The sequence below is a fragment of the Mauremys reevesii genome, linkage group 17 (genome assembly GCF_016161935.1).
Source record: "Mauremys reevesii isolate NIE-2019 linkage group 17, ASM1616193v1, whole genome shotgun sequence".
NCBI classification, from domain to species: Eukaryota; Metazoa; Chordata; order Testudines; family Geoemydidae; genus Mauremys; species Mauremys reevesii.
Window position 1 is genome coordinate 5,673,537 of NC_052639.1, and position 14,107 is coordinate 5,687,643.

General features: G+C 54.6%; 1 protein-coding gene across 1 annotated transcript in view; it reads right to left on the reverse strand.

The window, feature by feature from the left end:
- The window catches only part of SCN4A (sodium voltage-gated channel alpha subunit 4), a 157,235-nt gene that overhangs the window by 47,352 nt on the left and 95,776 nt on the right, over window positions 1-14,107 (reverse strand). Inside the window, exon 16 of the mRNA XM_039504220.1 lies at window positions 2,129-2,557. Within this exon, the coding sequence (XP_039360154.1) occupies window positions 2,129-2,557 (429 nt within the window). The remainder of the gene's footprint in view (window positions 1-2,128; window positions 2,558-14,107) is intronic.

A 14,107-nucleotide genomic window follows, 5' to 3' on the forward strand; every position in this document is an offset into this window, starting at 1 on the left:
ACCTGATTGTACCTAAAAAGGGGAATGACCTGCTAAACTGGCCCCATCCCAAAACAGGATGTCGGGATAAACCTTCCTTCCACTCACCACAGTCTCTCATCCTTCCGACTTCTACTGACGTGGGTTTGACCCAAGTACCAGTGGACTCCCAGTTGCAGACACACTGGCATAAATAAACCATCTAATCAGACATGCAGAATACTGTTCAATTGTATTGCGATGTTCCTATGCTGCACTCATCCCTGCGGGATCTGGGATCATGCAACACTAGAGCTGTGGCTTTCATAGCTCAGCTCATTTTCCCACAGGGAGATGGAACAAATGAAAGAAGAAGGAGACAACAAGGGAGCCGATGTTTCCATGTGGTTTTAGTCCAGGACTTTAACCACTGCAGAGACATATACTCTCTGCTCCCATCCCCACCCCAGACAGTAGAACTGGAGACAGCCAGCTGTTGCCATCACAAAGAATGTTCCTTTGGCCAGAAATGGCTCATACTCAGGGCTGCACAGCTCTGTCAGTTAGGGGTGAGATTTTTTGCTGATATCATTATGCTGGTAAAAGCTCTCTTGTAGATGCAGTTATCCGGGGATAATGGTGCTTATACCAGGATAGCTTAGGACAGATCAATACTACACAGTTTTGGTGTCATAGCTATGTTGGTTAGGAGTGTGAAAAAATCACCCCCAACAGACAGGGCAAACCCCCACATTTAGATGCAACTTACCCCTACAAAGCAGAGTTGTTTGCCAGTGCAGTGCCTGGCATTCAGGGGAGAGGTTTAACTAGATCCACGGTTAGAGCTCAACTGACAACGCCACTGTCGAGCAGACTAGCCCCCACTCCAGTTCCTCAGCTTCCATCGATACCCCGGCCTGAGCACTTCTACACCAGTATCACGGCATCTACACGAGAGGTGGGGCTTTGCTGCTTTCTCTAGGCTGGTATAGTTAAAGCAGCAACGTTTGTAAGTGTAGCCGAGGCCACAGTTTCACATACCAAGTGACTGCGATAGAGAGAGTTTCAGCCAAATGGTGACTAGCCATTGTTGAGTATACCAGTGGGACAAAGGTCCTGGCCAAATGCTCCTCTTCCATCTGCTTATCTGAGTGGAGGAGGGGGCCCAGTTGGGGGCTGGCGAGTGGGGGGGGAGGCAGGGCGGGTGCACGGATGTTTCGCGCCCTAGGCAAAACTCCCTCCTTGCACCCCCCCCCCCGAGCCCTGTGGCAGCTCTCGGCCCCCCCTCAGCCCTAAGGCACCCCACCTGCGGCAGAGCACTCCCCCCTCCACCCTGAGGCATACCCCCCATGGCAGCTCCCCCCCTCCGCCCTGAGGAGCCCCCCTGCGGCAGCTCCCCGCAGCCCGGGGAGCCGTGTGGCAGCTCCCCACCCCAGCTCACCTCTGCTCCACCTCCTCCCCGAGCACGCCGTCGCTGCTCCACTTCTCCCGCCTCCCAGGCTTGTGGCGCCAATCAGCCGTTTGGCTCCGCAAGCCTGGGAGGGAGAGAAGCAGAGCGGGGCGGCGTGCTCAGGGGAGGAGGCGGAGCAGAGGTGAGCTGGAGCGGGGAGCGGTTCCCCTGCGTGCCGCACTCCCCCTTGCTTGCTACAGGCAGCCCTCCCCGCGCCCCCCTGCCCCAGGTCCCTCCGCCTAAATGCCAACGATGACCGGGGCGGCCGAAGATCCGGCCACCGCGGTCGCCACCGAAGGACCCGAAATGCCGCCCCCCAGATGCTAGTGCCAGTCGCCTAATGGGTTGCACCAGCCTTGGGGGAGGTTTGGTTTGAAGTCTGCAGCATGATTCCTCCCTCCCCCACCTCCCCATGGTTGCCACTTTATGCTCAAAATGCAGGAAGAGTGAAGAGTTGCCTGGGGCAACTGCAATGATCTAGCAAACCTGGTGCATCTGCCCCATTGTCTGCAGCACAGACCAGCCGATTCCACTGACATCCCAGGTTGGGCAGCTAAATGTGCCTGCAATTCCCACCGGGCTTGTCGCTGCAGCCCCAGAAACCAGTCCTGTGACATGCAATGCAAATCCCACCCCAGTCCCCTCTCTGCCTTGAATGGGAGTGCTGGCCCATTACCATTCATGAGGCTGGCTGGCTACAGCAAAGACTGATATGCCTACCTTGGTGTCTTCTGTGTCTGACTGAGTGCTCGTTTCTTCATCGTAGAGGTCGGACTCCTCAGAGGCAATTGGCACTTGGACAGTCAGGCTGGGGTTGTTAATGAAATTCATGTGGTCCAGCTCATCCACAAACAACTGCTCTTTCCCAGCCACTCCATCCATATACTCCAACTTGGAATCCTGGCCTGAATCCATGTGGTTCAGCACATAGTTGTCTTTCTTATTGTCCTCTTCTTCCTCGGCTGGCTCTCTCTTCTCCTTCCACCGCAAGTGAAGTAGCATGAGGACAGTTCTCTTTACAAAGTCAATCGCCCTGGTGATCCTGCCAATAGCAATCTGCAAATTGTTCATCTCGCCATCATCCTCAGAAGCCGCAAGGCTATCGGCGCTGAAGGAGCTCAGCAGCAAAGCTAAGAAAAGGTTCAGGACCTGGAGGGAGCAAAAGCAAACACCAGGTTGAGTGTCAGACATGAGCACAGTCCTAGGATCTAGGACAGGCGGGGATCTCAAAAAGGGAAGAAGGAAGATCCAGGGAACTACAGGCCAGTCAGTCTCACCTCAGTCCCTGGAAAAATCATGGAACAGGTCCTCAAGGAATCAATCCTGAACCACTTAAAGGAGGGGAAAGTGATCAGGAACAGTCAGCATGGATTCACCAAGGGCAAGTCATGCCTGACTAACCTAATTGCCTTCTATGATGAGATAACTGGCTCTGTGGATGAGGGGAAAGCAGTGGATGTGCTATTTCTGGACTTTAGCAAAGCTTTTGATACAGTCTCCCACAGTATTCTTGCCAGCAAGTTAAAGAAGTCTGGGCTGGATGAATGGACGGTAAGGTGGATAGAAAACTGGCTAGATGGTCGGGCTCAACGGGTAGTGATCAATGGGTCCATGTCTAGTTGGCAGCCGGTATCAAGTGGAGTGCCCCAAGGGTTGGTGCTGGGGCAGGTTTTATTGAATATCTTCATTAACAATCTGGAAGATGGTGTGGACTGCACCCTTAGCAAGTTTGCAGAAGACACTAAACTAGGAGGAGTGGTTGATACGCTGGAGGGTAGGGATAGGATACAGAGGGACCTAGACAAATTAGAGGATTGGGCCAAAAGAAATCAGATGAGGTTCAACAAGGACAAGTGCAGAGTCCTGCACTTAGGACGGAAGAATCCCATACACTGCTGCAGACTAGGGACCGAATGGCTGGGCAGCAGTTCTGCAGAAAAGGACCTAGGGGTTACGGTGGATGAAAAGCTGAATATGAGTCAACAGTGTGCCCTTGTTGCCAAGAAGGCTAATGGCATTTTGGGTTGTATAAGTAGGGGCATTTCCAGCAGATCAAGGGATGTGATCATTCCCCTCTACTCAGCACTGGTGAGGCCTCATTTGGAGTACTGTGTCCAGTTTTGGGCCTCACACTACAAGAAAGATGTGGATAAATTGGAGAGAGTCCAGCGGAGGGCAACAAAAATGATTAGGGGGCTGGAGCACATGACTTATGAGGAGAGGCTGAGGGAACTGGGATTGTTTAGTCTGCAGAAGAGAAGAATGAGGGGGGATTTGATAGCTGCTTTCAACTACCTGAAAGGGGGTTCCAAAGAGGACGGATCTAGACTGTTCTCAGTGGTAGAAGATGACAGAACAAGGAGTAATGGTCTCAAGTTGCAGAGGGGGAGGTTTAGGTTGGATATTAGGAAAAACTTTTTCACTAGGAGGGTGGTGAAGCACTGGAATGGGTTACCTAGGGAGGTGGTGGAATCTCCTTCCTTAGAGGTTTTTAAGGTCAGGCTTGACAAAACCCTGGCTGGGATGATTTAGTTGGGTTTGGTCCTGCTTTGAGCAGGGGGTTGGACTAGATGACCTCCTGAGGTCCCTTCCAACCCTGAGATTCTATGATTCTATGATTTGCTATGGGGTGGACCACGCCTTACTAAGACAAAATCTCATCTGGACACCACCCTCCTATTTGTGACTGTGTGTACCTGACCCTCCCATCCCTCTGACAGCAATTGCTTCCCTCTGGAGGAGTCGCAGGAGGAAAGTGCGGATCCATTTGTAAGGGAAGGTCTTCACTGCTTGGTTGACCCAGGTGATCAACACCCAGGTCTGAGCACCCGGTGAGCCTTGCCCAGGAGTGAGCGTCTCTGCTGCAAAGTGAGGTGCCTTTCCTTGGCTGAGGCACCCTGGAGTCTTTCCCATGCAGGTGTGCTCATTGTGGGAGAACTTGTCCATCCTGGGGGAGGGGGGAATTGTGAGAAGATAGCGCACTGGTTTCCCCTGTGTCCTCACTGCAAAGCGGGTGGGTTCCAGCTTGAGTTAAAGCAGAGCCCAGGTTAACTGCGCTGTGCAGATATAGCTTCAGTGTCTTTAATGCAACACAGTGTGGTGTTGCTTCTGTAAAAAGATCTGTCACCCCATCAGCTCCTGGTGTTCTGTGCTGCTATTTCGTCTCCATCCCCGTCTTTTCTGCCCCCAATATCCTCTGCCTGGTCTGTTCCCAGAGCTGGCCCACTAGGCTTGGTGCCCTTCTTCCCATATTCCCCTGGACTTGCTGCCCATCTGCCTCGTCCCTTCCTCCCCTGCTGGTGGCCCCCATTTCTCCGTCTCAGTTCCATCTGCCCTTCCAGCCCCACAGGCTCTTCTCTGCAGTGAAGAGCCGGGAGAGCTGTAGAAGCAACTGGAGATGAAGGGAGAAGAACCAGCCCCATGTGACCAGACAGCTCTCCACAGACCACTGGCTCCATGTGTAACACCAACAGACCCCGGTCATCATTGGGCAGGATTGAACCTGGGACCATGAGCCTCTACAGCATGAGCTAAAAGGCAACTGCCTCTTAGCTAAGGCTGCAGAGCAAACTCATTAATCTCTCTAAGTCAGGGGTCCCCAACGCGGTGCCCGCGGGCGCCATGGTGCCCACGGGGGCATCTTAATGCACCCACGTCCTGGCCCCCGGGAGAGCACCCGCCAAAATGCCGCAGCGGCATTTCGGCGGGGATGCTTCTCGATGATGATGCTTGTCGCCGACAAGTGACATCATCGAGAGGCGTCGCTCCCGAATTTCGGCAGGGACGCCTCTCGATGCCAGCCAAAAAGTTTAGGGACCACTGCTCTAAGTGATCTTGGTGCCACCAGATGGGATAGAACACCACACCCAGGAGATGTGTGGGTTACACTGGCACCACACTTTGGCTCCCTCCTTAGCCAGCAGAAGTAACATAGGCCCTGAGTCAACCAGGCACCTAAGCATGTGTCTGACATTCAGTATGTGAATGGTTCACTACTTTACTAGAACTATTCACAGAGTTGTAGCAGGGTCACCAACTCTCAAGATTTTATTGTGATTCTTACGGTATTTGGTGGTTTTTTGTAAATCCGCAGCTCCTGGATTACGTGATTACATGGGAATCTTCGCTTTTATTTCAATGAAAGTGAGCTTCTAGCCCTCGTAGCTACAGAGAAAAGCTTCAAAATGTGGCCCGGGTGCCTCCACTGAGCATTTTTCACCCCATCAATGAGGACTAACAACTTACTTTTCATTTTTTGTTTGCAACGTTGTTGTAGCTGTGTTGGCCCCAGGATATGAGAGAGACAAGTTGGGCGAGGCAATACCTCTTATTGGACCAGCTTCTGTTGGTGAAAGAGACAAGCTTTTGAGCTGCACAGAGCTCTTTGCTGTCTCTTTCATCAACAGAAGTTGATCCATGTGACGAAGTGGGACTGTTCGCACTGGGGGCTGGGTACAGTTCCTAAGTATCTAGCAGCAAATGCCTGACACTCTGTCTCCTAGCAACTGATGGCCCGGCCCCTCCCTGCAAAGGTGCATCTAAAGCTGTTGGAGACAAGGGGGTCAGGTGACCTCCTGGCCCGGGAAAGAGGCAGAGGAGAGAGGAGGGGCCGGAGGGGGGCTGGGCAGATTGGGGTGGGCTGGAGAACAGAGGGGAGGCAGGGAGACCAGGCTCTGATCCCCGGGGGGGGGGCTGGGAAGCCCCCAAAATGGACCTAACCGGGGAGATCCGGTTATCTGTGCCTGCAAGACCTGTGTTGGACTGTATTCCTGTCGTCTAAATAAACCTTCTGCTTTACTGGCTGGCTGAGAGTCCTGGTGAATCGGCAGGGAGCCTGGGGGTGCAGGGCCTGGCGCCCCCACACTCCGTGACAACTGGTGGCAGCGGTGGGATCGACTGCACCCCATGGACGGCGCTTCCTGCAGTAAGTGACTGGGGAGCAGTAAAACGAAGGGGCGATTAACCCCTGGGCGAGTGTGGCCAGAGAGCAGGACTTTGCAGTAACAGGGTCCCCCGGGGGATCACCGCGAGCGATCCCAGGGGCGGAGGACTCTGCAGCTCGACCCTGGCAGAGAGGTGGTGACTTCAAGGACTGGCACACTAGGGGTCCCCCTGGAACCCGTGGGGAGCGGCGAGCACCCCGGCCTGCGAGCGGCCAGCAGGAAGATGTATTCCCAGAAGCACAAGTGTGAGCTGGTGGAGCTGTGCAAGCAGAGGGGGCTGTGCCATGGGAAGCTCACCAAGGCCCAGCTGATTGCCCGGCTGGAGGAGAGAGATCGCAGGGATGAACCGGTCCCTGTCTCTGAGGGAAGCAGCCGGGCAGATGCAGCGCAGGCACCAGTGTCTGGACCCGCTGGGAGTGGTCAGTTGGCCGATGAGGGCTCCCCGAGACCTTCCACCCCTAGGCGTAGGGGGAGGGGGAGGAGGAGCCAAGCTACGGAGGGCACCGTGAGCCCCCCGGCCAGCCGGGAATCGTCCCGGCGACGCTCGGCCTCCGTGGAACTCAGGTGGCTGGACTTGGAGAGAGAGATCAAACTGATGGAGATGGAGGACCAGCAGTAGCAATGCGAATTCGAGGAAAGGGAGAAGGAGAAACAACGCAAACATGAGCTGGACCTGGCCCAGCTGAAAAGCAGGGAGGCCCCGGCTGTGGTGAGTGAGGGGGGGCCCAAGCCTACAAAGAGCTTCGATAAGAACTTCCTGGCCCGGCGTAAGGAGGGGGAGGACATAGACACCTTCCTGACGGCCTTTGAGAATGCCTGCGAGCTGCACCGGGTTGACCCTGCAGACAGGATCCGGTGCCTCACTCCCTTACTGGACTCCACCGCCGTGGAGGTGTACAGCCGAATGAGAGGGGAGGAGGCACGGGACTACGAACTGTTCAAACAGGCCCTGCTCCGCGAGTTTGGGCTGACCCCGGAGATGTACCGGAAGAGGTTCCGGAGTCAACATAAAACCCAGGAGGTCACATACCTACAACTGGTCAACCGGGCGCAGGGATATGCCCGCAAGTGGACGGCTGGGGCCCAAACTAAAGAGGACCTGCTTGACCTATTCGTACTGGAGCACCTGTATGAGCAGTGCCCGTCGGACCTGAAGCTGTGGTTAATGGACCAGAAGCCAGAGAATCCGCAGCATGCAGGCCGGCTGGCCGACGAGTTTGTGGACAGTCGGGCAGGGGATGGCAGGGAGGCGTCTCGAAGGAGCAGGTCTGCCTCAATGCAGAGAGAGAGTCACCATGGGACTCCGAGGAGCCGAGGGAGGGCCCCCACCAAAGGGAAACATCTGGCGTCAGGTCCAGTCGTCCCCCTCGAGGGGACCCATGAGACATGGGCTGCTATCAATGTGGCCAACCGGGCCACGTATGGGCCCAGTGCCCCAAGCTCCGGGACAAACTGAGCAGACCAACCCCACACCGGGTCAACTTGGTAGAGACCCAGCCGGATGAGGGGCAGCGTTCGCAGGAAAAGGGGGCGGGCCGCATACCCCCTGCGAAGGAGGGAGGGGGGCCCCGGGTTGACCCCTCCGAGGGGCTGGATGCTCCCAGCCCTGAGTTTGGGGTTTACAGGGTGGGCACAGGACTACCCCTCCGGAGCGAGTGCCTTGTTCCCCTGGAGGTAGACGGGAGGGAGGTCACTGGGTACTGGGACACGGGCGCAGAGGTGACGCTGGCCCGGCCGGAGGTGGTGGGCTCAGATCGGATGGTGCCCAACACCTACCTGACCCTGAGGGGTGTGATCGGGACCCCATTCAGGGTGCCTGTGGCGAGGGTACACCTAAAGTGGGGGGACAAGGAGGGCCCCAAGGACGTGGGGGTGCACCCACATTTGCCCACGGAGGTGTTAATGGGGGGGGACCTCGAGGACTGGCCAAGTAACACCCAGGGTACCCTGGCCGTGAACCGTAGTCAGAGTCAACGCAGGGCTCTGCACCCTGACCCCGGGGAAAGTACTCTGGCCGAGACACCAGATCCTGACCCGGTGGGGAGGGAACGCCCAGGGACACGGCCCAGAGAGGCTGTGGGCCCAGACCCAGCCGGTGAGAGAGAGCAGATCCCCGCCCCTGCCCCAGCGGCTGAGTACCAGGCCGCGGTGCGGGAAGACCCCTCCTTGCGGAGGATAAGGGACCTGGCCAACCTCGGGGTGGGGACAGACCATGGGACGAGGTGGCCGGAAAAGGTTCCTGTGGGAGAAGGGGCTCCTGTATCGAGAATGGGCTCCCCCAGGGAAGATGGAGTCAGGGGGGATCAGGAGGCAGCTGGTGGTACCCCAGGAGTATCGCCGCCAGCTGCTGTGCCAGGCCCATGACAGTCCCCCCTCAGGGCACCCGGGAGCCTGGCGTACCCAGCAGAGGCTGCTACAGAACTATTACTGGCCTGGGGTCTTTGCCCATGTCCGGCAGCACTGCCGCTCCTGTGACCCCTGCCAGAGGGGGAGGAAGGCCCGGGACAGGGGGGAGATGGCTGTAAGACCCTTGCCCCGCCCTGAGGAGCCTGTCCGGAGGGGGGCCAGGGTCAGAAGGGGGGCTCTGAACCGAGAGAGCCCGAATCACAGCCCCCCAGACTGGAACGTGGGGAGAAGGCCCCAGCCCCGCATGCACCCCAGGGATATTGGGGTGGGGAAAGGGCGCGGGCGGCATAAGGCTTCCCCCCTGCAAACTGCGAGTGCCCTCGAGTCCCCCCGACCTACAGGGGGGCAGGAAACTGGAATGACCTGGGGTAACTCCTCCCCCAGAACGGGGGGGACCCTGGGGCCTCTGTGGGAATGTAGGTGGGTTCGAACTTCCCCAGGTCACTGGCTGGAGTGACCCCGCTCAGTTCGGTCTCGAAGGGGGGAGAGGTGTGACGAAGTGGGACTGTTCGCACTGGGGGCTGGGTACAGTTCCTAAGTATCTAGCAGCAAATGCCTGACACTCTGTCTCCTAGCAACTGATGGCCCGGCCCCTCCCTGCAAAGGTGCATCTAAAGCTGTTGGAGACAAGGGGGTCAGGTGACCTCCTGGCCCGGGAAAGAGGCAGAGGAGAGAGGAGGGGCCGGAGGGGGGCTGGGCAGATTGGGGTGGGCTGGAGAACAGAGGGGAGGCAGGGAGACCGGGCTCTGATCCCCGGGGGGGGGGGCTGGGAAGCCCCCAAAATGGACCTAACCGGGGAGATCCGGTTATCTGTGCCTGCAAGACCTGTGTTGGACTGTGTTCCTGTCGTCTAAATAAACCTTCTGCTTTACTGGCTGGCTGAGAGTCCTGGTGAATCGGCAGGGAGCCCGGGGGTGCAGGGCCTGGCGCCCCCACACTCCGTGACAATCCAATTAAAGATATTATAGCACTCACCTTGTATCTCTTTTAATTTTTTGTAATACAAGCTGAGATTCTTGTGGACTCACGTGACTCCAGAAGCTGGAGCTTACAAAACCAAACCAATAGCGTGAGACTCGTGATAACTCAACTCGGGAGAGTTGGTAATGCTGCAGTTCTCAAGGACCGTCCTTAGTCATCCATGGGAGACTGAAAGTGTGAGAGTTTTCAAAACAGGTGAGTGTTGCATGAACCTTTTGGTGCAAAGAGGCTTTTCTTTGCACTGGGCACAGAACCATCCAATTCATGCATTCATCTGTTTCTTTATGGATCTGCACTACTATCAACCCCTAGCATCCAAAAGTCCTGAGTTAACCTAATGGGAGCACACTCCCTGACTTCCCAGCATCCCTGTCTTGACTCATCCCCTTGGGTGGAGCTTTGGGGGCAGAGGAGCTGTGCCTCAGGCCCTAATCTACTGGTGAGTGCTCCCCTTCGCACTGTGCAGCAGTGAAGAGTGCACGGACCCTCTCAAGGGATGCCCTGCCTCAGTCCCACAGTGCACTGGCTGCATTCCCACCATTATCTTTGCTGCAGAGGAGGCCCCATTGCACAAAGGGCTAATTGGTCCAGCCACAGCTTTTGCACCAGTATCGTGCATGGGGCCGAATCCAGTGACTCTGCCCCTCCCCAGCCTCGCTGCGCAATGGGAGCCGCTGGTACTTTACAGGGGACAGCAGCATCGCCCAGAACGTGAAATGCATTTGCTGTGAAAAACTGACCCCTCCAGCCCAGCCCCCACAGCTGTTGATATTTGTGCCTCCCGGTGCCAGGAGCACATTTGAGAAGGGAATTAGCTGCTATTCAAGGTCACTGCTGTTTTCACATGGCTCATGCCATATGACTCAAACAGAGTCTTTAAATAAATCCCTGGGACCACACCAGTTTAATACTCACGTTAAGTACCAATTACAGCTAATCATTTCTGTTGCCGTTGTCTCCGGAGTGTTCCGGCAGGAGTTGATTACCTTGTCACCCGAGTGACTTCCTCCCTTCCCCCCTTTATTAATGCCAAAGGAAATGCCCAAAGGGTCATTACTAGTAAAGGGCAACCGGCCATGGCATTATCTGGGGGCAGGGCTCCATAAATACACATTACTGTAGCCAGAATGCTTAGGCCATCACCTGGTTTATGCTCCAGGAAACTGAAACACAGCACTGGTCTGGTTTCCCTGCGCACAGAGGAGGCAAAGCAGCTGGACCCAGTCGGGGTCATGGAAGCGGGCCCAGGCTGCTCCCCTTTACCTGGGACTCTGCAGAAGTGTCTGCTAGAGCTCTGTGGGCTGGCGTTGTCCTTAAGGCGGAGCAGCCACCCTCTGAGGTTTGGTCTCCCACAGGAAATCGGGTGGGTTGCTAGTGGGGCTTAGGGTAATCAGATGTCCCAATTTTATAGGGACAGTCCCAATTTGGGGGCTTTTTCTTATATAGCCCCTATCACCCCCTCATCCTCATCCCACTTTTTTACACTTGCTATTTGGTCACCTTATGGGGCTTCAGTGTGAGCACTCTGCAACCCTGGGGCAGGGGCACCATGCCCCTCTCCATGCAGTAATAAGTCACAAACTCAGTGAATCGAAATTCAGGATTCAGGAAAATTCAGGAAAAGCCATGACATTGCAGCCCCTCCCCTGCCTCCAGCACTGCCCTCTGCAGTGTCAGCACCCAGGCCTGATGGCGCTCGTTATGCATCTCACACCCTGTCTCGCACTGATCCGCCAGCCAGCTCTGGGGCTGTGCCTGGCATGGAACCTGAGCTGTGACTTTCCATCCTGGAGGTGAGCTCAGCCACACTGAGAGATCCGAGAGCTGCCCAACCCCACTGGCCTCCAGGGCCTTCTGCCCTCTTGTACCAGGGCTGAATTTGGCCCCCGAGGAGCCGTGGAGGCCCCAGGATGGCAGGAACATGCCCACAAGGTGTCGTGATGCAGAAGGAGATGCAGTCAGCTCTCCCCTAGAGAGTTTTCAAAGTGAATTCCAACAGGCTTACACAACACTGAGAAGTAAAAGAAGCAATTAGACAAGCCACTAGGATGCCTGCTGCTGCCGCCTTGCTCCTTTGGAGGAGAGAACAGCACCCATGCAGCCAGGAAAATAACTTTCAAAGCCAGCGGGTAGAAGGGGACCAAGGTTAGAAAGGATTTCACACTTCCCTGGAGCTTAGGGGTTACATGTGCAATTCAGGAGTGGTATCAGGGCAGCGAGCAGCTCGGTCATCGAGGGAGGTAAACAGGGGGGCGGAGGAGATGCAACCTCTGGCTGCACGGCTCCCGTGTGGAAATCCAACAGAAGGGGGTGCTGCGGAGAGGAGGAGAATGAGGGGAAATACAGGGCGTATTGGGGAGGTGTCAGGATTTGTCATGTGGCTGAGGGTAGGGAGGAGAGCAGGTGACATTTCTGTTCTAATCGATTTTTACCAAAAAATGCAATTTTAGGTCGAATTCAGTGACTAGTTTCAGCCAAAACAAAATGGAAAAACCTGTAAATGTCCAAACGAAACATTTCAACATGTCACTTTGGAAAGCCGTTTCGTTTCAGTGCTGACCTACATTTCGTTTAAAAGATATCGCAAAGATTTCAAATCCTTTGAAAATTAAATGAAATGGTTCATTTGACCCCAGAGTAAATCATTTGGGGGTTTTGTTTCAGCCTGAAAAAACAAAAATGTATCATTTTGGTTTGATCCAGAATAAAAAGAACCATTTCAGTTCACCCAGTGAGCGAGAAAAGCTGGAGCTCGCCCAGCTCAAGAGCGGAGGTTTCATTGCAGAACTGGCACAGAAGGACCTGCTCATTGCAAAGGTATCTAGTGCCTTAGGGGGGATGGTGATGCTGTATGGAATATGGGCGACCATTTATAATATTATCAATACCAAAATTCAATGACTCTTATATCAGATATACCACATAAGGTAACTGTGGAAAAGGTATGATTTCCTAAACATGATAAGCTTGTTTATATGTAAGAGAGCAGTATGATTGCTCAGAGCTCCAGTATGAAACTGGAGAAAAGCCGGTTGAGAGTCTTTGGGTTAAGTTTAGAAGTGAGAGCAACAAGGGTGATGTTGTGGTGGGCATCTGCTATAGACCACCGGACCAGGAGGATGAGGTGGACGAGGCTTTCTTCGAACAACTAACTGAAGTTTCCAGATCACAGGCCCTGGTTCTCATGGGGGACTTCAATCACCCTGACATCTGCTGGGAGAGCAATACAGCAGTGCACAGATAATCCAGGGAGCTTTTGGAGAGTGTTGGGGACAACTTCCTGGTGCAAATGCTGGAGGAACCAACTAGGGCCGTGCTCCTCTTGACCTGCTGCTCACAAACAGGGAAGAATTGGTAGGTGAAGTAGAAGTGGGTGGCAACCTGGGCAGCAGTGACCATGAGATGGTCGAGTTCAGGATCCTGACACAAGGAAGGAAGGAGAGCAGCAGAATACGGACTTCAGAAAAGCAGACTTTGGCTCCCTCAGGGATAGGGTGACCAAACAACACTGAAAAACCGGGATAGGGATGGGGGGTAATAGAAGCCTATATAAGAAAAAGACCCAAAAATCGAAATTGTCCCTATAAAATCGGGACATCTGGTCACCCTACTCAGGGAACTGATGGGCAGGAACCCACGGGAAGCTAATATGAGGGGGAAAGGAGTCCAGGAGAACTGGCTGTATTTTAAAGAAGCCTTATTGAGGGAACAGGAACAAAGCATCCCGATGTGCAGGAAGAATAGCAACTATGGCAGGCGACCAGCTTGGCTTAACAGTGAAATCTTCGGTGAGCCTAAACACAAAAAGGAAGCTTCCAAGAAGTGGAAACTTGGACACATGACTAGGGAGGAGGATAAAAATATTGCTCGAGCATGCAGGGGTGTAGTCAGGAAGGCCAAAGCACAACTGGAGTTGCAGCTAGCAAGGAATGTGAAGGGTAATGAGAAGGGTTTCTACAGGTATGTTAGCAACAAGAAGGTGGTCAAGGAAAGTGTGGGCCCCTTACTGAATGGGTGACAGGTGATTTGGAAAAGCTGACGTACTCAATGCTTTTTTTTGCCTCGGTCTTCACAGACAAGGTCAGCTCCCAGACTGCTGCACTGGGCAGCACAGTATGGGGAGGAGGTGAGCAGCCCTCTGTGGTGAAAGAACAGGTTAAGGACTATTTAGAAAAGCTGGACATGCTCAAGTCCATGGGTCCAAATCTAATGCATCCAAGGGTGCTGAGGGAGTTGGCTGATGTGATTGCAGAGTCCTTTACCATTATCTCTGAAAACTCGTGGCAATTGGGGGAGGTCCTGGATGCCTGAAAAAAGCAAATATAGTGCCCATCCTTAAAAAAAGGAAGGCGAAGAACCCAGGGAAATA